The 26,296-nt window shown below is 49.3% G+C and overlaps 1 protein-coding gene across 1 annotated transcript; it reads right to left on the bottom strand.

Annotated features, from left to right (window-relative positions):
- Positions 1-1,903: 1,903 nt before the first annotated feature.
- Positions 1,904-25,667, bottom strand: GPSM3 (G-protein signaling modulator 3). Its single transcript, XM_015407820.1, has 5 exons — positions 25,569-25,667; positions 10,869-11,009; positions 7,616-7,766; positions 5,361-5,536; positions 1,904-2,845 (listed from the first exon to the last, which is right to left on the bottom strand). Exons 2-5 carry the CDS (start codon positions 10,944-10,946, stop codon positions 2,678-2,680), a joined length of 573 nt encoding a protein of 190 aa, XP_015263306.1. The 5' UTR covers positions 10,947-11,009; positions 25,569-25,667; the 3' UTR covers positions 1,904-2,677.
- Between the last annotated feature and the right edge of the window lie 629 nt (positions 25,668-26,296).

Here is a 26,296-nt window from a genome sequence, read left to right as displayed (position 1 = left end):
CAGCACCCTGATTTTGCAACAGCCAGATCAGAGAGACGGTGTTGCACATCTTAGCGGAAGCAAAACGTTGCACAAATGTGAACATCAGCCAGAGTTTCAACACCGAAACCTGACATTTCCATGTGCAAAAATGTTATTGTTTGAAAATGTGAATGTTTTGAAGAAGCGGAAATTTTTAAGCCTTGCCAGGGTGACGTAATATAATTTTCAAAGTCAATAGTTTAGTTCCTCCTTTAGTTAGCCAATTTCTCCAGAAGTAACACCATTTGTTCACTCAGTAATTCTTAGGAATCTCCCCCCAAAAGGCTCAGTTGTGGTGATTCCTGCCATCACTTCAAACAACCTTTGTATATAGATTCCGGTGGGTAAATCAGTGTTCCCTCTAAGTTGTGGAGTCTTGTGAGCAAAAATTCTACTTTGTGAGCTACTGGCATTAAATCTGTAAGCGAATGATTTGGCTGCTGCATAAATCAGTTTGCTCTGGAGCCATCTGTCCTGAGCTAAGACAAAAAAGTGTGAGCCAGAGGCTAAAAAACTGTCAGCGAGCTCACACTAACTCAGCTTAGAGGGAACACTGGTAGCCATGTTGGTCTGAAGTTTGAGTCTAGTGGCACCTTCAAGACCAACAAAGTTTTAGTCCTAGTGTAATCCTTCATGTGCACGTGCACACTTCAGCGTATGTGCACACAATGGCTTATACCAGGAACAAATCTTTGTTGGTCTTGAAGGTGCACACGAAAGCTTATACCGGGAATAAAACTTTGTTGGTCTTAAAAGGTGCCACTGGATTCTAACCTTTGTTGGTGTCGCACAATGGCCTTGCCTTCTGTGGGCGGAGTGTACTATGATGCAACCCACCCCTTTCAGTTTTCACCGTGCATGACCCACCTGCAGCTTTCTTTCTCCTGATATCATTTTTTTAAAGCTGCTCTTTTTGGGGGGTTTTGCACAGAAGCACCACAACAAACCAAACCGATTTCTATTCTGAACACAGCAGTGCACAACTGAGCAGAAGGAGCAAACTTTTGAATTGGCGATCACAGCGGCACAGCAGTTTCGGGTTAGTTTTGAACCACGGCACGTTTGGGGTTACTTTTGAACAACGTGGCTGGAGAGATGCGTTGGGGGTTTACAGAGGGGGCCGTAGCACAGCTGGGCACAATTCATGTCGGAGGAGGAGGAGGAGGTTGGATTTATACCCCGCCTTTCACTTGGAGTCTCAGAGCGGCTTACAAACTCCTTTCCCTTCCCTTCCCCTCCCCTCCCCACAACAGACACCCTGTGAGGTAGGTGGGGCTGAGAGAGCTCTGACAGAAACTGCCTTTCAAGGACAACTTTGTCAGAACCACGGCTTGCCCAAGGTCATCCAACAGCTGCGAGTGGAGGAGTGGGGAATCAAACCCGGTTCTCCCAGATTAGAGTCCGCACACTTAACCACTACACCAAACTGGCTCTTGGGTTTTGGTTCTCACGTTTTAGTTCTCAGGGTTTAGTTGTGCATTCCCTCTTATTAAAGTGGCACAAAGCTATACTGAAGAGTTTTGCATTTCGTTCTCATCTTCATCGGCAGCAAAGGCCAGGCAGGAGGGAAGCAGGAATCTACTGCTTGTCTTAGGTTGCCATCTCTGGATTAAGAAGTACCTGGAGATTTTAGGCAGAGCCTGGGCAGGGAAGGGTTTGGGGAGGGGCGGGAGCTCAGTGGGATATAATGCCACAGAGTCCACCTTCCAAAGCAGCCATTTTCTCCAGGGGAGCTGATCTCTGTCGTCTGGGGATCAGTTCGAATTCCGGGAGATCTCCAGGCACCACATGGAGGTTGGCAATCCTGTCTTCACCACACCGGCAATGGCCACTGATACTGTGCCAATGATTTACACTCTGACAACATGAATGGAGATTGTGAAAGGTTCTTGGGGGGAAAGAACTCTGTTTGTAGAGCTACAGTAATACATTTCCTTGTAGCTAATTGCCAAAGACCACAAACCAGTCAGTAGTACAAAGTGTGGAAGCAGGGTGAAACGTCTAAATAAAACAGTACTGAGAGGGTCTTGCCTTAAAAAAACCTAGCAAACAAACCCTCCAATGATTTTTACAAGCAAATGTAGCTAAAGCGAATCTGCCAATCCCTCCTCCCGATTCGTTTAAGTCTTAATTCCACAACACCAGACCACCTCCTAGTAGAGCTTGCTTTGGTGCAATTGGAGATACTTTGTGGTGGAGACAAGCAAAATTAGTCTGCAACGAGTTTCCTGAAATGCCAGGGGATCTGGCTCTTCTCCTTCAATCACCCCCCTTTTTTAAAATCAACATTCAGCTTCAGGCAGAGTTCTGTGAAACTTGAAAGGCAGCAGACTGCTTTCTGACTGGTGCTAATGCAGGTATCACACTTCTGCTGCTACTACAAGTGGAGGTGTTCTGCCAGTAGATGGAGAAAATGTAGTTCTATTTACTTGGAAATCCTGGCCAGGAAGCGATGAGCAATCTGCTGCATTGGAGAGACCCTGCTTTGGTTTTGCATATGCTACTGCAAGATGGCATCTTCAAAGTTTCCTTAAGTGACTCCGCTTGATCCTAGAGACCCGGGCTGCCTTTATAGATGTGACGCAGCATTACAGATTTCAGTGGCGTGTCTTCAGTCATGAGAATCACAACAGTTCAGAGGAAAGCTTAGACGGATTCATACTCTGGCTGAGGAAGGCAAACATCTTATTGCGTCGAGGCCAGGGGGAAGAGCTGACCGCTGGTCTTCCATCCGGGTCCCCTGAGCTCTGAGCAGCAAATCCAGCAACCCTTGAATACCCACTGGGATGGGGGGCTCCGTGCGCTGGTCCTCCAGACGCTGGCTCTGTGGGGAAAGGGGGAATGAGTCACTCCTGCTATGGAATGGATGGAAGGAATAATATATTCAGTTTTATTGACACCCCCCCTCCAAATACAAGTTGATGCCTGTACGAGCTTCCCGCAAGAATATGAAAAAAGATCCCCCACCTTGCAGCAGCTATGGGAAAAATGGTTGTCTTCACAACTAATATAATAGTGTGTTTGGCTTTATCAAACTCAAAAACATATTTTGACACCAATATGAGCTTCCTATGTGAATTTAAAATATCGAAATAACCATATCCGCCATCTTGGGAAACGGTGGCTACGGGGAAAACGTCCTAAAATTTTAAAGCTATACTGTCCTGAAACATACACAATCAATAAAGTTCTCTGTACGAAGAAGAAGAAGAGGAGGCGGCGGAGGAGGAAATTTGATTTATACCCCACCCTTCACTCGGAGTCTCAGAGCGGCTTACAAACTCCTTTCCCTTCCCCTCCCCACAATAGAGGGAGGTGGGGCTGCGAGAGCTCTTTCAAGAACTGCTCTTTCAAGAACAGCTCTGACAGAACTATGGCTTGCCCAAGGTCCTCCAGCAGCTGCATGTGGTGGAATGGGGAATCAAACCCAGGTCTCCCAGATTAGAGTCCACGCACTTAACCACTACACCAAACTTATTATTATTATTTATTAAATTTCTGAATTGCCCCATCTCTGAGTACACAGGGCTCTGGGTGATTTACAACAGTTTAAAACATACAAAGTACAATTTAAAATCAACAGATCAATTAATTCTGATTATACAATCTCCAGATGGCATCTATAATTCAATCTAAAACCTGCGCTGGATATATATTTGCTGGGATCTATTGTGGATTCAGGACCACAAAGGGGTTTTTGCCATTGCCTCCCTCAGTGTAGTGACCCCGGACTCTGTGAAGTGACCCTTTCCCCCAATGGAACTCAGCCCCCTGAAATGTTATTTGCCCCAGTAGGGAGGGGGGCATTTCAGGATATTTTAATCGTTTTGGGTTTCTTTGCAGCAGAATTTAGGAATACAGCTTGAATGACTGCAAGTTCAATGATCTGACCCAGATTATATGAAGAACGTAAAAGGAGCCCTGCTGGATCAGGGCCAGCATCCTGTTTGCCACAGTGGCCATTCCAACCAGATGCCCCCAGAAGGTCTACAAGTGGGGACACAGAGGACAGAGTCTGCCAGTAGAGATACACTGCCTCTCAACATGGAGGTTCCATCTGGCTAACAGCTGTTATGAGCTCTTCTTCCCTAAACTCATCTAACCCATCTAAATAGGTAGGCCTTAATGCATCCTGTGGAGGTGAGTTCCATTGACTAGATTATACACTGTATGAAGTCCTTCCTTTAGTCCATCCTGAATCTACTTCTCCTCAATTTTATTTCTTGTATTAATGGAAGAGGGAGAAATGTTTCTTGGTTCGTTTTCTACACATCATCTTGTGTTTACTGTTGTGGACTGTCTTCCTCTTCTCTGTCTTCCTCTTCTGGACCTCCACAAACTGACAGAACTTTTTCTCCTTCTCCCCAAAACACTAGAACTTGAGGCCCTCCAAAGGAGCCGATGGCCAGAAGGTTCAGGGGTCCAACAAAAGGAAATACAATTTTACACAGAGAGTGATTAAAATGTGGAATCTGCTGCCAGACGATGTAGTGACGGCCACAGGAATAAACAGCTTGAAAAGGGGATTACATAAAACTCATGGAGGATAAGTCTACCAGAGGCTGCCAGACATAGTGACTGAGGCGGAACCTCCACATTCAGAGGGACTAATGCTCTGAATCCCAGAGCCGGGAGGCAGCATCAGGGGAAGGCCTCGGCCTCTATGCTGTCTTGTTGGTCCTCCAGAGGAACTGGTTGGCCACCGTGTGAGACAGGATGCTGGACTAGATGGACCACTGGTCTGATCCAGCAGGGCTCTTCTTAAGTTCTCATAAAGGAGGAGTAGATAGATTCTTGGAGGGGAGGTCTATCAGTGCTTACTAGCCATGGTGACTGAGGGGAGTCTCCACATTCATAGGCACTAAGCCTCTGAATCCCAGAGCCAGGAGGCAACATCAGGGGAAGGCCTTGGCCTCCTTGCCCTCTTGTTGGAACTGGTTGGCCACTGTAAGAGACAGGATGCTGAACTAGATGTACCACTGGTCTGCTCCAACAAGTCTCTTCTTATGTTCTTAAGGTAGGCCTGGATAAAGAAAGCCTACCTTTGTTTCTGCAGCAAAACTGCAACCCCCTAATGCATCACCTGGGACATGTTGTGCGTGCGTGTGCCTGGAAGTCATGGCAACCTCTAGTGACTCCTACTGGGGCGTGGAGGACGTTCAGAGATGTGGCTTGGTAGCCTGCCTCTGTGTCACGGTCTCTGGTATTCCTTGGTGGTCTCCCATCCAAACCCTTGCCAGAGTTGGCCCTGCTTCGCTTCCGAGCTCCGATGAGATTGGGGTTGCTTGGGCTGTCCAGGTCAGGGGCCCAGGACATTTTTTAGGGACCGAGAGACTCACCTGATGAGCCAAGATAGTGTCATAGAGTTGGTCCTCCGAGACGGCCACGCTCTCCCCGCTTGTGCCTTCAGGCCCTGCAAAATCAGCCCGCTGGTCGTTGAGCCGCCGGGCTTGGACTTTAGCCACCATATCAAAGAACTCCTCGGCCTGGAGAGAGGTCATGGAGGAGAAGAAAACTGGAAGGGAGAGGAGAAGAAGGTGATGGTAATGGTGGTGGTTCTTTGCATCCTGGAACAACTGAGCCAGGGCCAAAAGAAACATGGTGGGAAGTGCTGTCGGGTCACAACTTGAGTTGTGGCAAACCCGTAGGGTTTTCAAGGCAAGAGACATTCGGAGGCGGTTCGCCATGTCACAATCTCTGGTATTCCTTGGAGGTCTCCCGTCCAAATACTAGCCAGGGCTGACTCTACTTAGCTTCCGAGATTGGGCTTGCCAGGGCTAGCTTGGAATATACTAAAAGAAGCCACCACCACCACCCCGCGCACACAACACAGCTGACACACAACAGGAGCTGCGGTGGCTCAAGTGGTTAAGACGCTGAACTGCAGGCTGTGGAAGGTCGGTAGTTCAGCAGTTCGAGACCCGAGTGTGCCGCGTGACGGAGTGAGCTCCTGTCTCTAGTTCCAGCTCCTGCCCACCTAGCAGTTCGAAAGCTAGAAATTGCAAGTAGATAAATAGGGACCACTTCGGTGGGAAGGTAACAGCATTCCGTGCGCCTTGGTGTTTAGTCATGCCGGCCACATGGCCACGGAAACGTCTTCGGACAGCGCTGGCTCTTTGGCTTTGAAACGGAGATGAGCACCGCAACCCTAGAGTCGGACTCGACTGGCTTTCGAGCAAGGGACACCTTTACCTTTAAGCCTTTTTACCTGTCCCTTTAATAGAAATAGGGAGATGAAGATTTCATGGCATAGAGGTAAATAATATCAGCTGATAAATGACATCTCAAGGAGGGGCCCTGAAAGAGCCTCATGCAGAAGTTCCCAGGTTCAATCTGCAGGATCTCCAGTGAAAAGGGACCAGGTGGTGTGAACAACCTCCGACGGAGACCCCGGAGAGCCGCTGCCAGTCACACGTGAACACACATGAAGCTGCCTTACTCTGGATCAGACCCTGGGCCCACCAAGGTCAGGACTGTCTCCCCAGACCGGCAGCGGCTCTCTAGGGTCTCGGGCAGAGGTTCTTTTCCATCATCGACTGCCTGGTCCTTTTTAACTGGAGATGCCGGGGGTTGAACCTGGGGCCTTCTGCATGCCAAGCAGAGGCTCTTCCACTGAGCCACAGGCCCTTCCCGTGGTATGTATGGGGAGACAATACTGACCTCGAAGGACGGGTGGTCGGATTCAGTACGAGGACATTTTTCTCCTGGTCTGTTGGCAACTCTAGGCGGACTGAGATTTCCACAAAGCGAAACACTGATCCACTGAGGGCTAAGAAGCCCCCGAAAGTTCTCAAAATTCTGCCACGTGCCGTATTCCAGTTCCAGAGTAGGGTTGCCAACTGACCAGAAAACCCCATCTGCTCTGCCCCTGCGTCTTTAACAGAACTTTGGGCTGCAGAAATCAACAGGCCTGGGGATTGGCACGGTCGTTGGCTCACGGCTACAGATGAATTGTGACGATAAGCAGCCAGTTCGCGGAGTGAAGGCAGCAATCTTGGCATTGGACTTGGCAAGCTTTTTTGGCCCAAAATGCAATCTGTGAAGGTGTTGGTGTGCCAGCAGCAAATAAAAGGGGCTGGGGGGGGGGGGTTTGCACTTGGCCAGACATGCTCAGAGCATCTCTGGGGTACGGCCAGCATCTCAGGGATTCACTTTAGACTTAGCCAGTGGCCGTGCAGATCTGGGTGCTGACTCAGTAGCCTAGGCCAGGCCACTTGGCTCCTCCCGCACAGTTGGCCCCAGCAGTGCTGCCAGTTTCTCCATTGCCTGGGTAGAGATCTGGCCCTGCATGCCGAGCAAAATGGTCTGGTATGTGTCACTCGGCCAGCATGCCAGGGAATGCTTCCCCCTGCTTTAGAGAGCAGCTGGACCAAGTAAAACTGAGAGGTGGTGGCTGTAGATCTCCTGGAATGACAGCTGTTCTCCAGGTAAAAGAGAGCAACCCCCCCTGGAGAAAACAGCTGCTTTGGAAGGTGGGGTCTATGGCATTCTACCCCACTGAGGTCCCTCCCCTCCCCTCCCCAGGCTCCTTCCCCCAAAATCTCCAGGTATTTCCCAACTCAGAGTCGGCAACCCCAGGACCAAGCCATGTTACCTGGTGGATCTGCCTCTAGCCCTCCTGTGGGAGTGGCAGGCAGGGACTTCCAGGGCCGTGCAGGATTGTGCCGCGGCTGCCGAGATCTCTGCATGCGACACGGGACGGCATCCTGGTTCTGCATGATGCTGGCAATTTCTTGAGAGGAAGTCTTGAAGCGAGGTGGGGAGAGTGGGGGGGGGGAGATTATTGTTGTTGTTACTATTAGAAGAAGAAGAGATTGGATTTATACCCCGCCCTTCCCCCCGCAGTCTCAGAGCAGCTTACAAACTCCTTTCCCTTCCCCTCCCCCACAACAGACACCCTGTGAGGTAGGTGGGGCTGAGAGAGCTCTGAGAGGACTGCTCTTGAGAGAACAGCTCTGAGTGAACTGCTGATTGACCCAGGTCATCCAGCAGCTGCATGTGGAGGAGAAGTGGGGAATCAAACCTGGTTCTCCCAGATTAGAGTCTGCACACTTAACCACTACATCAAACTTACTACTACTACTATTGTTATTGTTGGGTTTTTTTGTTTTTTCCCCCCCCCGTATTTTTTTATTGACATTTTTAGAATACATTCCAGTATAACATTATAACACAATAAGTAATCCAGCGTTACATAAACAGCATAAACACAGGTTAGGTGCACAACTCATGCTACTTCTAAACGTAACTAAGTTTTCCAACTATTTCTTTTACATGTCTAGTTCAGAGAATTCGGTTGTTTAAATATCTCTAGTTAAACAGCATTATTTTAAATTTTGCATTGGCTATTGTTATTGTTGTTATTATTATCATCATCGTATGGCATGGTATAGCCAGGAGATCCTAAGATTGTCTGGAAGTCACAAGTTCTAATTCTTTTAGCATTATGCACCAAAAAAAGGCAGATCTCAGGACAGGAATGGGACATTTGTTTGGGGGAGGAATACTTTGGAAGACCGAGCTGAGTTGGAAATAATAACAAGAGGTATTTTTAGAGTTGTTGCCTCTTTCTCAGGCAGGGCTACAGACGGGTTGGGAGAAAAATGAATCCTTCTCTTCTGGCATCAGCAGGAGACACACTCGCTCACTGCAGGGACATCAGATCGGTCACTGGTAACATCTACAGCAGCGGCTGCTATTGAAGTCACTGGAGCGCCCCACCCCCTCCCAGAAAAAGGTGGCAACTCTACGACCTGGAGAGAGAGCACGTCTCCTTAAAAGGTCCAAGGCTCACTGTAGCATCTGGGAGCTCAGTTCTGCCCTGTGACAAAAAAGGGAGGAGGGCAGGCAAAGGACTCTGGTAAGAAACCTCTCCAGGTATAGTCTCCTCCACAGCTTCATAACTTCAGAAGGGAAAGGCAACATCTCCAGGTGAGCAACAGCTGAGAGGCAGGCAGATATTCAACAAGCGAAGCTTTCTCATGCTGCAGTCTTTTCGCTTGCTGACACTGCTATTAAAGTGCTGGGCTAACGTCTGGAAGACCAGAGTTCAAATTTGTCCCCTTCCATGAAGCTCAACCTGTGTCTTTGGGCCAGACCCTCTCGTTCAACCTGTTACCCCACGGGGTTGTTGTGAGAATAAAGCAAGCAAGGAAGAACCATGTACTACTTTCTAAGCAGCTTGGAGGAAGGGCAGGAGAATCATTGAATCATGGAGATGGAAGGGACCTCAAGGGTCATCTAGTCCAACCCCCTGCACAATGCAGGAAATTCACAAATACCTCCCTCCCACACATACCCAGTGACCCCTGTTCCATGCCCAGATTTGTTTTTTAAAAAAGTATCCTCCAGGATCCCCAGCCAAACTGACCTGGAGAAAAATTGCTTTCTGAACCCAAAGTGGCGATCAGCGTTTCCCTGGGTGTGTAAGAAAGAGCCACAAGAAATCAAACAGCTGCCTGTGTTTCATGCAACATTTAGTTTGCCAGAAGATATGGTTTGAATGCCAGACTAGGCAGTAGAATATCAACATATTGATCTACCATCGTAGCAACAGATGCTGCTGGTTCTCTGAATTCTCAGCTTTTATTTGTTTTTTAAGTTGTCTCTAACCCCCCACCCTTGAGGAGATACAAGAAAAAAGACCTATCTCTGCAGGTGAAGGATCTAAAATTGTAGAATCACAGAGTTGGAAGGGATCTCCAGCGTTATCTAGTCCAACCCCTTGCACAATGCAGGAAATTCACAACCTCCCCCCCACACCCCCAGTGACCCCCATCTCCATGCCCAGAAGATCCCTCCAGGATCCCCGGGCAAACCGGCCTGGAGAAAATTGCTTCCTAACCCCAAAGTGGCGATTGGCATTTCCCTGGGTGTGTAAGAAGGGGCCACAAGAACTAAGCACTGATGCAACCCTTCCTGCCCTCCCTCTCATGATCTGCCTAAATTCACAGAATTAATAATTACTTTTTTTTAAATGAAAGTGGCAAATCCAAAGAACCTGCTACAATTATAGCTACAATGATATATCGAGCTAATGATATTCTGGTGCCATCTTTCAAAACTCGCAAAAGCCCTGTTGGCCCAGGGAAGGAGGGTGGCCACTTCCAAGGGATCGGGGTGGGGAAACCAGAGAAACTTGCCACGTTACTGCCACTGTGTTTTATCTACAGCAGCACCAGCAACCGGGAAAGCACAAAATCCTGTCCCTATTTGGGAGCCACCTCTGCCTGTCAATCCCTAGCCTACCTCACAAGATTGCTGTGAGGATAAAATGGAGGGTGGTTAGGGTCGCTCTGGGTTGGAAGATACCTGTAGACTTTGTGGGTGGATCTGGGAGAGGGCAGGGTTTGGGGAGGGGAGGGGAGGGGAGGGGCCTCCGCATGGCGCAATGCCATAGAGTCCACCCTTCAAAGCTGCCATTTTTCCTAGGGGCAATGTTCCCTCTAAGCTGTGGAGTCATGTGAGCAAAAATTCTGTTTTGTGAGCGACTGGCATTAAAGTTGTGAGCAAGCAATTTGGCTACTGCATAAATTAGTTTGCTCTGGAGCCATCCTTCCTGAGCTAAGACAAAAATATATGAGCCGGAGGCTAAAAAACTGTGAGCCAGCTCACACTAACTCAGTTTAGAGGGAACACTGCCCAGGGGAGCTGATCTCTGTCAGCTGGGGATCAGTTGTCAAAGCGGGAGATCCCCAGGCCCCACCTGGAGGCTGGCAACCCTAAGGATGGTGCATGGGTTGCTGGGAGAAAGGGAGGGATAAAGACATACGAGGTATTTAGCGTGTATGTGGGGGCTCCTACCCTTTTACCTTGAGAGCTGGAGGGTTGCAGGGACAGCCCCTTACCTGTTCCGCAGCTTCCGCCTCCGGCCGGCCCCCCAGCAGCCTCTCGCCTTCTTCCACCACTTCCATTTCATGCTCCATTTTCTTCGCTCGGCAGGAGACTCGGGTGGACTCTGAAGAGAAGCAGGGTTTTCCGCCCTAATCCTAAAACATGAAAACAAGGCATAACTTCTTGGCAGCCAGAGCTCCTGACGTCCTAGAGGAAGTAAGCGGGGGTGGGGCGGGGGGGGTGAGGAGGAATTAGGCCGATAAGCTTTGCTAAAATGGCCACTTGAAAGAAAAGCCTACAGGGTGATTGTTTGCTTCTGTCAAGATAGATGACGGTTTGGCTGAGTAACAGGAGCCAGAACAAGGTCTTTTATGAGGATTTCATAATAATACGGAACACAAGTAAGGTTGCCAAGTGAGCGGAAAAGAAACGGCCTCTAGTCTGTCCAGTGTGAGGTAGCAAGAGGGTTGCCAGCTCTGGATTGGGAGATTCCTGGAGATTTTGGGGGTGGAGCCTGGTGAGGGCAGGGTTTGGGGAGAGGAGGGGCCTCAGCGGGGCTTTTTTTGTAGAAAAAGCCCAGCAGGAACTCATTAGCATAACAGGCCACACCCAACAGCAGGAACTCATTAGCATAATAGGCCACACCCTGACACCACAGCTCATTTGCATATTAGGCCTCAGCCTCGTGTTGCCAAAAGTGTGGTCACCCAGCCACACCCACCTTTTGCTTCTTATTCTGTTTACCTTGTTTGTTGTCAAGACCCAGGGCCTTTTTTTGTAGCAAGGACTCCTTTGCATGTTAGGCCACACACCCCTAACGTAGCCAATCCTAATGAGTTTCTGCTGTTGGGTGTGGCCTATTATGCTAATGAGTTCCTGCTGGGTGTGGCCAACTCAGGAGCCAGCCGGAACTCCATTCCTGCGCGTTCCTGCCCAAAAATAGCACTCAGCAAGGCTAATAATAATAGTTGTTGTTGTTGTTTGTTGTTATTATTATTAATTCAATTTCTGTCCTGCTCGCCCCATGAGCAGGCTCAGGGCGGGTTACAGAGTCACATAGAGACCGTGAATAAAATAACAATGAATAAGAATTTGACAATAAATAGAAATTAGGAATAAAACTAACATTAAAATCAGTTGCCATACTGCCCCCACCCTCCAAAGCAGCCATTTTCTCCAGGGGAACTGATCTTGGTCATCTAGAGATCAATTATGATAGCGGGAGATCTCCAGGTGCTATCTGGAGGCTGGCAACTCTAGGTAGTAATTAGACTATGGGACTATGATCTAGGGGACCCAGGTTCGAATCCCCACTCTGGCATGGAAGCGTTCTGGGCGACCTTGGGCCAGTCACATGCTCTCAGCCAAACGTACCTCACAGGGTTGTGGTGGGGATCAGATGGAGAAGTAGGGAACAATGGGTGCCCACTGGGGAGGAAAGTGAGGTAGAAATGAATAAATGAATTCTACAACCCGAGTCAGGCCCCCACAGCACTGTTAAAAGGAGTTCTCACTCTACAAAATTGTGGCATTTCCCTGCGGCAAATTCAGGGATGCCACCTCATCTAGTAATGCCACAAACCGCCTTGAGCTCCATAGGGAAGAAAGGTGCTGGTAAATGTTCTAAATTAATAAATAAATGGTTTGGGCCTCAAGCTCTGGGAAATTAATTCCTAAAGAGGCATTCATAAGCACATGTGGACGGGGCATGCCCACGGAAAAAACATAGCGCATGTTTAGGCCTTACAGTTTGAGCTGAGAGGGTGTGACTGGCCAAAGCTCTCTCAGTCAACTTCAAAGCTGATTGGGGATTTGAACCCAGGTCTCTCTGCCCAAATTCAACACTCTCACCTCTACATCACCTTGGCACATGGCTGCTATCCTTATCCTCTGCCTCTTTTGCTGTACCTTTAATGGGACCCAGATGTACAAAGAAATTGGCCGAGGGAAGCTTTTCCTGCCTGATTTCTGTACCTGTGCTCTGACCTGGATAGCCCAGGCTAGTCTGATCCTGTCAGATCTTGGAAGCTAAGCAGGGTCGGCCTGGGATAGTACTTGGGAGGACGACCTCCATGGAATACCAGGGTTGTGATGCAGAGGCAGGCAATGGCAAACCACCTCTGAAACGTCACTTGCCTCAAAAACGAGTCTCACTCGCCACCTAGTGGTGCATAACATTAAAAGAGCTAGAACTTCTGGCTGCCAGACAATCTTAGGATCTCCTGACTATTCTACGCACAATGCAATGCGATGATTAATTAATTTCTATACATGTTCTGTTAAAGGAACAAGAACAGGGACAGCTTTTTTTAAAAAAACTGGGAACTGGTTTTTTGGTTGAGGACTATGGCATTAAACCAAAAGGTTTCAGAGAAAAAGCGGGATTTTTTTTTTTGGGGGGGGGGATCGAAGCAAGACAGAGAGGTGGCTCCACAGAAGGTGTTTTCAGAGGGTGTTCTGGGCCTAGAGGGCAACCAGGGAGAATGGGTGGAGTTGCTGAAGAGGTCTGCAAGGGTTAAGCTTGGGAGGAAATCCCTGCTCATTTATCAGTCCCACTTCCTTGTAAATATGCTTAGGATGATAGCCTCTGGCCCTAGGCAGTGTCAGGACTGATGGAAAAGGAAACAGGAAGCCGTAATAAAGCTGAAGATTTGAGCTCCCTGACAAGTTTAAGGTTGCCAACATCTTTTTTCTCTGGCAGTGCTTCTGTATCTTTAAGGAAGATGGCTGGCCATGTTAGTCTGTAGCAGCAGCAAAGAGCCAGAGCCCAGTAGCACCTTAAAGACGAACAACATTTGTGGTAGGGGAATGAGCTTTCCTGAGTCACTGCTCACAAATTTTGTTAGTCTTTAAGGTCCGGCTCTTTTCTATCTTTGAGCACTTTGTGATGAGTGAAAAAGGTTCCGCTTCTGAGAGCTGCCTTGTAATGTTCTGGAGACAAGCCGGAGTGGGGGGGTTGTCAACCTCCAGGCAGGGCCTGGAGAGCTCCTGGAATTGCAACTGACCTCGAGACGACAGAGACCAGTTCCCCTGGAGAAAAGCGGCAGCTTTGGCAGAAGGAAATTATGCAATCCACAAGAAGGAGGAGGAGGAGGAGGAGGAGGAGGTCTTGTCAGAACTACGGCTTGTCCAAGGTCATCCTGCAGGTGAAAGTGGAGGAGTGGGGAATCAAACCCGGTTCTCCCAGATTAGAGTCCGTATACTTAACCACTGGCTCTTCAGATTTGAAACGGAGATGAGCACCTCAACCCTAGAGTCGGACTCGACTGGCTTTCGAGCAAGGGAAACCTTTACCTTTACCTTACTTAACCACTACACCAAAATAACACACAGTCCCAAGACAGTCTGGTATGAAAAAATACACAGATGTGTGCTAGATGCCCCCAGAAGAATACAATAACAAAAGAGACTAGATTAAAGCCATAACATCATTTAAGTGTCTGGTAATAGAAAAAACAACCACTCATTCCTTCACAGAAAAAATACAAAGGTCGATAAAACGTCACATAGCAGTCTGCTCCAGACTCTCTCAATCTATATCCTTCTAACAGTCTTGTATTCTTATCCAAATTCCCAAAAGCAGTCTGCTCCAAATTCAATCAAGCTGTGTCTCTCTTTCAGTCAACACTTTTTCTGGATATCTAAGTGTTTCAGACGTCTGGTCTTTCCTCAGGAACAAATCCTATATTGGTATCTTACATTCAAGTTGACACTTCCATCGATTTATTTTTCTGTTAGTCTATTCGGGCAAGGTCTCCTCGCTTATTTCCAAGCGTGCTGGTGCTGCTGCCAAAGTCAAATGGACCCACACTATGCCATATAACATGCTAGGGTCCCTCCCCACCCCACCCTTTGCCCTCCCTAGGCTCAAACACCATATCTCCAGAAATTTCCCAGCCTGGAGTTGGCAGCCCTAAAACCAAGGAGGAGGAAGAGCACCACTTTGCCTTTTCGTGTTCTTCCAGTCATGCTGACATTTTTATTCATTAGAAGTTGTATATCCCACTTTTTCCTTGGGGTCAATGAGGCTTACAGAGCCAAGATTAAAGCCATGCAAAACACAATAAACCTACGTTAACGTGTTAAACCTACGTTAACACTCTCCCCTGCCCCAAAAACAATTGCTGCTTAGATATTAGAAATATAGAAACACAGAGCTGGAAGGAACCTCACAGGTCATCTAGTCCAACCCCCTGCACAATGCGGGAAATTCACAACTACCTCCCCCCACTCCCCCCAGTGACCCCCTGCTCTGTGCCCAGGGGAAGGCAAAAATTTAACTGGCCAATCTGGCCCGGAGGAAAATTCCTTCCTGGACATGAAGAAATGCATTTTTCTTTGGAAGTTTGAAATGAGCAAAATCTTCACTTTGAGTTTTAATCCCCCCCCCCGGCAGAAAACAAGCTATTCAATGGCTTTCCAGGCTCACCTCAGTTACCTCTTAAGGTCTATAGGTCTAGCTAGAGACAATAGGAGGGTTCAGACTCCCCCCCCCCACCTCTAGCAGGGAACAGATAGGCTTACCAAATCTCGCATAATCGCGGCAGGGGATCCGCATGTCTTCGCAGAATCCGTGCCACGTTGCACCGCCGTCGCCAGGACATGACGCTACGCGTCGCTCTGGCAACGGGGCTGTTTGGAGCCCCGTTGCCAGAGTGACGCATAGCGTCACATCCTGGTGATGGCAGGTGCAACGCGTCTCGCCGTCCCCGTGGCACGGATTCTGTGAAGACATACAATCCCCCACCACAACTTGGCAACCCTAGGAACAGAAGCTTCTGGAATCTTCAGGAAAAGCTTCTCTGACAGGCCAGACCTGGTCAGTGGGTGGGGAGAAGAGAGGTGAAAAAACTCAGGGGAGCATTGAGGAAGCACTCTTTTTCTTGGGTGCTGAGTCTGTGAGAGCAGACACAACTCTTAATTGAGGCCTGCAGGGGGTGACCATTGGCCATGCGGTGGCCTGAAAAGCTGGAGAGGTCTTCAAGATAAAAGTAACTCTGTAGAGATCTGTAACTTCCTAAGCAAAGGTGCCTGTCCTATATTTTAACATCTGATAGGGCATGTATAGAGAGACAGGGACAGAGGATTTGAGTTTTATCAATTTCTTTTGGATCCCTTGCTCAATGTGCCAAAACTATGCTTGTGAACATTTTCTCTTTAATAAACACTTTATAATTTTTGATGCTGGTAGTGGTTCTCTGTACCACATAGACCTCCACCGTCTCGGACATGCTATTTTAAAAAGGAGTGCTGGGGGAAGGCAGGCAGTTGGCAAGTGGCTATTTCTCCAGGAGCGCACAAGGCAGTAAACGGCCCCGTGGTGACCAGGTGGTGGGCAGCAGGAGACATAGAGGCAAGGCCTCAGAACTTGGAAGGGAAGCTTGGAGTCCTGATCCTCCCAGCGGGCAATTCCTTACAAAGGACAGGTGGTGGCAGCAGGCTACTGAGAGAGAAAGAAAATCCTCTCCAGGTGTTGGGGGGGGAAACCTTGGAGGGCAGGATGGAATAGGGCCTGCAGGCCAGAACAGGCCCATTCCACCACACTGCCCCTAAAGCAATCGGCATTACCCTGGGCATGTAAAAAGGGGCCACAAGAGCCGAGAACTGGCTCATCCTTTTCCGCCCTCCCTCTCATGATCTGTCTAAATCCATAGTGGGTCACAGAGCATTTCCACTCATGTCACCACCTCTGTGTTGGTTTTCTTAAATCATACATTTTTGCCAGATTTTTCACACTAGTTTTGGCAGCTCCAGGAGTACCTTCGGATCTAGTTGCCCATTCGCATCCACTTTTTCTGCGATTCCCCCCCCCTTTCAGGTATAGACTCGTACTTTTCCAGTGTGAAACTCCCGAATTCGGATGTTGTCTTTAGCCACCCTTGTGTGGCGTCACCGTTGCCTTGAAACTCCGCCCACCCGTCCCCTTTTCGTTCCCCCCAACCTGCAAACTGTTTAGTTTTTTAGACCGTTCTATTGATTGCATTACAATGCTGATTTTTTCTCTCTCCAGCATTTCCAAAGGAGAGGCCACCACCTTCTGAGGGAGCCTAACAAAATTTGTGGCAGAGTATCTGAAGAAGTGAGCAGTGACTCTCGAAAGCTCATATGCCCTGCCACAGGTGTTGCCAGTTTTTAAGGTGCTACTAGACTCTTGCTCTTTTCTGAGAGCCAGTTTGGTGTAGTGGTTAAGTGTGCGGACTCTAATCTGGGAGAACCGGGTTTGAGTCCCCACTCCTCCACTTGCACCTGCTGATGTGACCTTGGGTCAGTCACGAGCTCTGGCACAGCTGTTCTTGGAAAAGAGCAGTTTGTGTCAGAGTTCTCTCAGCCCCACCCACCTCACAGGGTGTCTGTTGTGGGGAGGGGAAGGGAAAGGAGTTTGTAAGCCGCTCTGAGACTCCAAGTGAAGGGCAGGGTATAAATCCAATCTCTTCTTCTCTTCTTCTTCTTCTTCTGCTGCTCCAGACAGACTAACTTGGCTACCCATCTTGATCTGTCTCCTGAGGAAGCCTGTTCCACTGGGAAACCTCTCTAACAGTCAGGAAGTTCTTACTGCCATTGCATCATTGCAAATAAAACGGCCCATTCCCCGCCTCCTGAAAATGTCTCAAAATAACATCTTGCTCACAGAGGAGATCCGGGCGCTGCGGGACCTTGCACAGTTCCGCAGGGCCTGCAAGACGGAGCTCTTCCGCCAGGCGTTTGAGTAGGAGCCGCCACGACTGTTACCATCTGTCCTAGCCCTTATTACCAACTCGCCGTGAGTGCAAAAATGGTGGTACTGCGTGGAGCTGTGGCCACTAAGGATACCATCCTGGTGACATCGGTTCCCTTGTTAGTTGTTGTGGAGAGCACTTTTGTTGCACTGAATGTTTTTAAAATGCAGTTTTAATGTTTTATGTATTGGGCATTGGCCCCATCTGTACGCCGCCCTGAGCCCGTTCGCGGGGAGGGTGGGTTATGAATTTAAATAAATAAATAAATCTTCACGGAGCTCACATCCACAAAATGGGAGCCGCTGTCGAGGAGGAATAAACTCTAGTGTATGCGCCAAGCAGGCCACTTTAAGCAGGAGTGGGGTGAGAGGGGACAAGAAGCCAGCAACCAGAAGAACAGAGTTGGTATATAGGGATATATGTGAAGAGGCGACCCTTGAGGTAACTGAGTCCTAGGCCACAAAAGGGTTTAAAGGCCAAACCAAAACAGAAATGGGGTGTTTTTTTTTCAGAAGCAGCATTTTGAACTGGACTCATAAACCAATTAGAAGCTCATGTAGCTTCCTGCCTACAAGCCCAGAGGGGGCAGCTTTAATCCTTTTCCCTGGGAGCTTCTGGGGACAGGGCTGGGCATCATGTGGCGATGGATGGCACATCGTAGGGTTTGCCAACTATGGCCAAGGAAATTCTTAGTGATTTGGGGGCAGTGCTTGGGGAGGGGGATTTCACCTAGAATCGACGGCAGGAGAGGTCCCCAACCGTTTTGAGCCCGTGGGCACATTTGGAATTCTGATGCGGCATGGTGGGCGCGGCAACAAAATGGCTGCCACAGGAGGCGGAGCCAGCCACAGATTTATTGCCACAGCCTGACTTCAGGAACACATTGCAGATCTTTTGTGCTGTGGTGGCAGCTGCTGCCAAAATGACATTTAAAAAAAAACCTGCACAGCCAATCAAAGCTCCAATAAATCAGAAACCTTGCTGGGGCAAAAGCCCTACCTGGCCCCGCCCACTTAAAAAAAACATACGGTGGGTGACGAAAAGGTGTCAGCAGGTGCCATAGCGCCTGTGGGCACCACACTGGAGACCCCTGATCTATGTTATACCATAGAGTCTGCCCCCTCTGAAGCTGCCATTTTCTCGAAGGGAACCGTCCTCTGCAGTCCGGAGATCATTTGTAATTCCAGGGAAACTCCGGACCCCGCCTGGAGATTGGCAACCCTATGTGGAGCCACACCAGCAAGCTTCCCCTCCCCATTTTCTCCTGCTGCTACACTGGGCAGCAGCCAATGCTCCCTCTAAGCTGTGGCGTCTTGTGAGCAAAAATTCCACTTTGTGAGCGACTGGCATTAAAGTTGTGAGCGAGCGATTCGGCTACTGCATAAATGAGTTTGCTCTGGAGCCATCCTTCCTGAGCAAAGACAAAAATCTGTGAGTCGGAGGTTAAAAAACTGTGAGCTAGCTCACACTAACTCAGCTTAGAGGGAACACTGGCAGCAGCTAGCGTCGGGAGGTCTGCGCCCCCCCTCTTCCCCCCTGCTTCCCTCCCTGCCCACGCTTCAGACAGATGTTAACAGGCAGAAAGTTCATTGTCAGTTTTCTTCTCACATTCCAGGCGAAACCACAGGGCCAGTGAGGTCAGCAACTGCTGGCAAGGCCGAGCCCCCCCCCCCACAAGGGTGGGTATTGCCCACACTGAAGTTCCTTCCCATCTGCAACCCGCCCACCCCCCCACCCCCAGTGCCTCTTCTTTTCCCTGCCAGAAGTCACTAAGAGAAGTTCAGGGCTTTGGAGTTCTCCTCAGCCTTATCAATCAACCGGAACTGGATTCTCCAGGGCAGTTGCACTTGGAATTCACTGCCACAGGAAGTGGTGGCGGCTACAAGCATGGACGGCTTCAAAAGGGAATTAGATAGGCATATGGAGCAGAGGTCCATCAGTGGCTATTAGCCACAAGGTATAGATAGGGACTCTGGGGCAAGGGATGCTCTGTCATCTTGGTGCTGGGGGGGGGGGTCAACAGTGGGAGGGCTTCTAATGTCCACCAGTGGGTGGACCTCCTGATGGCACTGGTATTTCTGGCCACTGTGTGACACAGAGTGTTGGACTGGATGGGCCTTTGGCCTGATCCAACACTGGCATCTCTAAAATAGAAATAAATGTGGGTGGGTGGGGGTGTATTTTCAGTTGTTTCATCGTCATTTCCCCCAATAATTTTAAAAAAACAACACAAATTCACTCTGCACATGCTCACCCTTGCAAGACTGCTGTCAAGCACTTGCCAAGTCCTAGGGTTGCCAGCCTCCAGGTGAGGCCTGGAGATTTCCTGGCATTGCAGCTGACCTCCTGACTATAGATATCTCTCTTTGTTGATCTTAAACGTGCCACTTAAAGTTTGTTCTGCGTGTGTGTATAGTGCCCTCAGGTTGCAACTGACTGATGGCAATCCCAGCAAGGGGCTTTCAAAGCAAGTGAGAAGCAGAGGTGGTTTTGCCATTGCCTTCCTCTGCAGAGTCTTCCTTGGTGGTCTCCCTCCAAGTACCGACTCTGCTTGACATCCGAGATCTGACAAATCCGGGCTACACCATGCTGCCTTCACTCCAGACACAGATACCAGTTACCCTGGACAAAATGGCTGCTTATGAAGGATGGACTCCATGGTATTATACCCCACTAAAGTCCCTCCCCAAACCCAAGTTCCCAAAATCTCCAGGAATTTCCCAATCTGAAGCGGGCAAGGCCTGAGCACCCCTGAAATGCCTGTGAGCTATTGCAGGCACAGATCATCTGCCCAGGTCTTCTGCAAAATGGTGGAGGGAAGTTTGGGCTCCCGCCACTGGGGAGACAGCGAACAGCCAGAGCTTGACTCTGGAAGAACAATAGGGACTAGGCTCCTAGTCCCTCCACTGGGGAACCAATGGGCACCGTGGTGGGAGATTCAAACCCACCAACGGGGCCCAGGGGCGGGTCCCTGGAGTGTATATAGTTGGCCTGCTGGCCGTTAGCGAGTAGTGTACCAAATAAAGCGTGCTTTGCACTATGCCGGTCTTTGTCCTTCGTCCATGCGGCAAACCCACTACACAATACTCTGGGAAGGACGGGGGTCCCTTCTGAGGCTTCCCTGTCCAAGGCTGTCCTCTGTGTCCCTCACGACACTGAACAGGAAAGGAAATAGCAGCAGACGGCAGCAAACTGCCTGCCTCTGTCCAAATGGGGCTGGGAGGGGCGGAGAACAAGATGCGCTCCCTCAGCACCCTTACGGAGGGCCCGGGAGGACACCCCATCCGGAGCCTGCCCTGAGCCCTTGAACCTGAGCCATCCTGGACGTGGGAGAAGAAACGAGCAGCGAGCGATTAGAAATGGGGCCCCCGGGGGGCGATGAGGGATCAGTACCAAACAGGATGAACAGGTAGCCCCTAGGCTGTTGAAACGTAAATGTAGTTATTAATAAAAATCAACACATCATAAAATGTAGAGACAAGAACCTAGCGTGTTGGCCAGTGTAAGAGAACACCAGCAGTGCCCCTGGCTTGATCTCACCAGTGGTCCATCTAGCCCAGCACTGTGCTTCACACAGCAGCCAACCCAATGCCCCCTGGATGACCTATGAAGAAAGGCACAAAGTCCTACCCCAGAGGAGGACTGGACATTACATAAGAACATAAGAGATGCCAATGTTGGATCAGGCCAAAGGCCCATCCAGTCCAACACTCTGTATCACACAGTGGCCAGAAATACCAGTGCCATCAGGAGGTCCACCAGTGGGGCCAGGACATTAGAAGCCCTCCCACTGTTGACCACCCCAAGCACCAAGATGACAGAGCATCACTTGCCCCAGAGTCCCTATCTATACCTTGTGGCTAATAGCCACTGATGGACCTCTGCTCCATATGCTTATCTAATTCCCTTTTGAAGCCGTCCATGCTTGTAGCCACCACCACTTCCTGTGGCAGTGAATTCCAAGTGTTAATCACTCTTTGGGTGAAGAAGGACGTCCTTTGTCTTTTCTAGAGTCAGAGGAATTTATCTCTCCCCACTGGAAGAACTATATCAAATGGATTTAATTTGGATAGTGTGCCTTTTTGTCTTTCTCAAAGGTTTTTATATTATTTACATGAGCTTATTATCAATCACTTTATATTTATGCTTTGTTTAATTTTTACACTTATTTGTTACTTTTTAACTATCGAGCAGCACCCTTTCCTCACATACCTCATTGACCCTGTTTTGAGGTTCCTTACTGTAATCGCTGTTTATATGGTCACCATTTGCTAGATGTACTAAGTTTGAATATCACACTAAGTTTGGTGATACTAATGCTTTGTTTCTGGTTAAATTGTTTCATATCAATCGCTATCTAAGGGGTATGGTAGGTTTACCGCTATTTAGTGTATCTAAGCATACTATTCCAATTGGAGTTATTGTTAATCTTTTGTTTCTCTAAATAAAAATTGTTATTGAAAAAAAGAAAAAAAACTCAGGGCTTTTTTTGTAGCAGGAACTCCTTTGCATGTTAGGCCACACACCCCTAATGTAGCCAATCCTAATGAGTTCCTGCTGTTAGGTGTGGCCTATTATGCTAATGAGTTCCTGCTGGGCGTGGCCAACTCGGGAGCCAGCCGGAACTCCGTTCCTGTGCCTTCCTGCCCAAAAATAGCCCTGCAGCTGCCAGGGAAAACGGTCTGGTTGTCACGGGGTGTGTCTTTCCTAAGGGCCCCCACTCCGACTCCATGTTGCCACGGTAGCTGGAAAGTGAATGTGCTGATGAGGACGCCTGACTGGCACGTTGACCCTCCAAAGGGGCCGTGGATTGCCAGGCTCCAGTTGGGGCCTGGAGCTCTCCCAGAATTACAACTGATCTCCAGTTTACAGAAATCAGTTCCCCTGGAGAAAATGAGTGCTTTGGAGGGTGAACTCTATGCCTTTATACCCCACTGAGGCTCCTTCCCTCCTCAGATTCTGCCCTTCTCAAGCTCCGCCCCCCAAATCTCCAGGAATTTCCCAACCCACAGCTGGAAACCCTAGTTCCCATAAAGAAAATGGCTGCTTTGGACTCTACAGCATTATATGCTGCTGAGGTCCCTGTCCTCTTGAAACACCTCCCTCTCCAGGGTCCAATCCCAAATCTCCAGGAATGTTCCATGTGTGGAGCTGCCAACCCTATGTGGAGGGGGGGGGGCTCCGGCATTATGCCCTGCTGACATTTCTCCCCTCCCAAACTCCTCCCTCCCTGAGTCTCCAGGAATTTCCCAGCTCAAGGTTGGCAACCCTAGGTTGGCAACTGTTTCCAGAAGAGTTTTGACCACCCCGTCCACCCCTGCCTTCCCCTCATGTTGCTTCCCAGCCCTGCTATTCAGAGGTTTGCTGTTTCTAACTATGGAGCCTCCCTTCAGCTAGTAGCCGGTAATGAACCTAGGAATCTGTGGAACCCCCTTTGAAAGACATCTATGCTTGCGGCCATCCCTACCTCCACGGGCCGTCAATTCCACAATTTAATTACTTTGGGTTGGATCCAGTGTTTTTTGCCTTCAAAACCATAGAGTTTGCCCAAAAACTAGAGTGTCACCGCCGACATCAGCGACACACTTATGTCACTTCCAGGTCACTTCCAGCTGGCCAGCAGCGGACCCAAGGCCCGAAAATCGGGGAAACCCCCACCTGAATGGCCAACCCCATTAGGGAAAGGAAGGAACTCAGTAGAAAAATGTTTGGCTATCTTCGACCAGCGCCAGGGCTTTTTTGCCCCTGGTTCCGACCTGATGGAACTCTCTGTCAAATTACATCCGTGCCCTGTAAGGCAGAGATGTTCCGCCAGGCTTACGGCTGAAGACGGTGTTTTTTAAACAGTAATGGCTTTTTAATCGGTCTGGCTCCTTCTTTCCTTTCTCACTGGGATGAGGATTTTAATCTGGCCCATTCTAGGCGCCATCTGGAATGAATTTTCAAATGTTTTAATATTTTATTGTCCATTGCATTTACATTTGATTGGATGTATTTTATGAAATGTTGTACACTGCCCTGAGCCCTAATAGTTTGGGAGGGCGGTCTAAAAATTGAAATTACAAATAAATAAATAAATAAATAAATAAGGAATGCCCATACAGTCCACCTTCCAAAGCATCCATTTCCTCCACAAGTCAGTGGAATTAGGGTTGCCAAGTCTGTTTTACCTTGCGGCGGGGGGCTCCCGATAGAGTTTTCCCCTCAAACATAGAGTTTTCCCCCTCAAACATAGAGTTTTCCCCCTCAAATGGCTGTGGCCCGCCCCCAGCGTGCCCGGCGTCATCACGTCACATCCTGCTGACGTGCACGCTGGGGTGGGGTTTCCCCCGGGGCCCGATTCCACGGCGGCGGAAATCGGGCCTCCAAAGCGGGGGGTTATCCGCCCCCCGGGGGGACTTGGCAGCCCTAAGTGGAATAAATGTTTTAGATAAATAATAAATGAACAAGTGATCTATGAAGTCTGGAGATCACGTGTAATAATGGGATATCTCCAGCCCCAGCCTGGAGGCTGGCAACCTTATCAAAATAGAGGCCCCGCCTCCCATTTTCTCCAGTAGAAAAGCCGGATAGAATCCAACCTTAATTGAGTAGAAAAGTCCTTCTTTTTGTCCATTGCCAACAACCTTCATTGCGTTCTAGTACTATGGACAGGAAGAAAAAGTTTTTCCCTCTCAATCCTATGCATCATTTTATAAACCTCTCCCCACGGTTACTCCATTTCCTTTGCAGTCATTGGCTAGAACACCATAAGGAGGAAACTCATTTCTGTTTTTTTAAATGAAAGCTGGCAAAACAGGAGGGGGGGGGCTAAGATTTCTCAGGGAAAGCCAGCGGTGCCTCCCCCTGTCGGAAGAACTTTGCCTTCAGCTTGAGAGGGAAGATTGTTTTTAAAATGCAGCATTTGGCAGCTGTGAATGTCACCGCTTCACACCACTGACACAGGCACTGAAGGGTACAAGACTGACCCTCTTGTAGAGTTGCCAGCCTCCAAATGGGACCTGGACATGTCCCAGAATTACAACTGATCTCCAGCCTGGAAAGGTCAGCTTCACTGGAGAAAATGTCCGCTTTGGAGGGTGGTCTCCATAGCATTATATCCCACTAAGGTCCTTCCTGCCCCCATACCCTGCCCTCCCCAGGTTTCAACCTTGGCCCAGTTGCGGTGCTCTCAGCCAGTTTGGTGTAGTGGTTAAGTGGGTGGACTGTAATCTGGGAGAACCGGGTTTGGTTCCCCACTCCTCCACTTGCACCTGCTGGATGACCTTGGGCAAGCCATAGTTCTGTCAGAGCTGTCCTTGAAAAAGAGCAGTTTCTGTCAGAGCTCTCTCAGCCCCACCTACCTCACAGGGGGTCTGTTGTGGGGAGGGGAAGGGAAAGGAGATTGTAAACCCCTCTGAGACTCCTTTGGGTAGTGAAAGGCGGGGTATAAATCCAATCTCCTCCTCTTCTAACCGACCACAGAGGGTTGATGTGAGGATAAAATGGAGGAGAGGAGAATGAGGTAAGCAGCTTTGGGTCCCCATTGGGGAGAAAGGTAGGATATAAATGAAGTAAAAAACCCACAAATTCACCCTCCCAAACCTCCAGGAATTTCTCGACCCCACGCCTTCTCAAGAGGCCTAATGTGTGGAAACAGGCAGCTGAATCTTTTCATGGCAGGGAGGTAAATAACCTCGCCCACAAAATGATATCCCATAGACCCTCCGTTCAAGGGGGAAAGACATTTCTTTCTCCAGGTTTTTGGCCACCCTAGTGGGAATAGACGCATGTCTGAGTGTCACATGCTTGAATTTCACACCCAAAGCTGGGTCGGACTTGGGCCGTCTAGTTGAGGACGCCGTACTCTGACTGGCGGTGCTTCTCCGAGGCCTCAGGGCTGGGGTCCTTCCCAGCCGCGCCGCCACTCCCTACACTGAAGCAATTCGTCTGTAGGGAATCTGTAACTTGGGAACCAACCACCTCTGTCACTTCAGCCGTCCTGTTCCTTCTCCTCACCTTTCTCCCCACCCGTCTCGGTCGAGGTCACTCCGACGTCCGTTGGCGGTGCTGCGTCCCCATCTTTCTTTCCCGCCGTTCTGCAGCCTTCTCTTCCGACCTTCCTTGGGCTGTTTGTTTGTTCCTTCTTCCTCGGCTTGTTTCATCTCTTGCTTCTCTCCGGCTACGCCCCAATTTCTACACGGGAAACCACCACTTCCTCTCGCTGCTCTCGCTGTTGCCGCACAGCGGCTAACGCTCTCCTGGCCTCTACAGACTCTTGCCGTCCGCCTCCCTCTCCTCCCCCCCCCTCCCCGCCAGCAAATTTAGTCAAAGAAGGGGACAGGTGCAGAGAGCTTTCTCTTCCCTTTACTTGTTCAGCCTTCGCTTTCTGAAACGGCACCCCCTATTCCCACAGCGGCTGCAAGGCCTGTTGGGAAATCAACCACCGTGGGCCTGTCTGCCCACGACTGATGTTGAAATAGTTTTAGGTTTGGTTTTACATCCCCCTTCCAGTCCCTCTTTGCATTTTGAATGTCACTCTCAGTACACTCCGGTTTAAAACACAGGAGTCCAGTAGCTGTGGTTGCCAGTCTCCAGGTGGGACCCGCTATTACAATTGATCTCCAAACAACCAAGATCAGTCCCCTTGAGAAAATGGCTGCTTTGGAGGATAGATTCTGTGGCATTGTATCCTGCTGAGGTCCCTACCCTCCCCAAACCCCAATCTCTCCAGGTTCCACCCCCAA

The sequence above is a fragment of the Gekko japonicus genome, unplaced genomic scaffold, assembly GCF_001447785.1.
Source record: "Gekko japonicus isolate JY-2015 unplaced genomic scaffold, Gekko_japonicus_V1.1 scaffold3014, whole genome shotgun sequence".
Taxonomy (NCBI): domain Eukaryota; kingdom Metazoa; phylum Chordata; class Lepidosauria; order Squamata; family Gekkonidae; genus Gekko; species Gekko japonicus.
The sequence above is the reverse complement of the archived record's forward strand: the minus strand, read 5'-3'. Positions and strand labels throughout refer to the sequence as shown.

Coding starts and splice junctions, on each gene's coding strand:
- GPSM3 (XM_015407820.1), bottom strand. CDS start 10,946: ATGGAGCATGAAATGGAAGTGGTGGAAGAAGGCGAGAGGCTGCTGGGG. Junction 7,767..10,868: donor AGGCGGAAGCTGCGGAACAG/GTAAGGGGCTGT, acceptor CCTCGCTTCAAG/ACTTCCTCTCAAGAAATTGC. Junction 2,846..5,360: donor ACACTATCTTGGCTCATCAG/GTGAGTCTCTCG, acceptor CTTTCCCCACAG/AGCCAGCGTCTGGAGGACCA.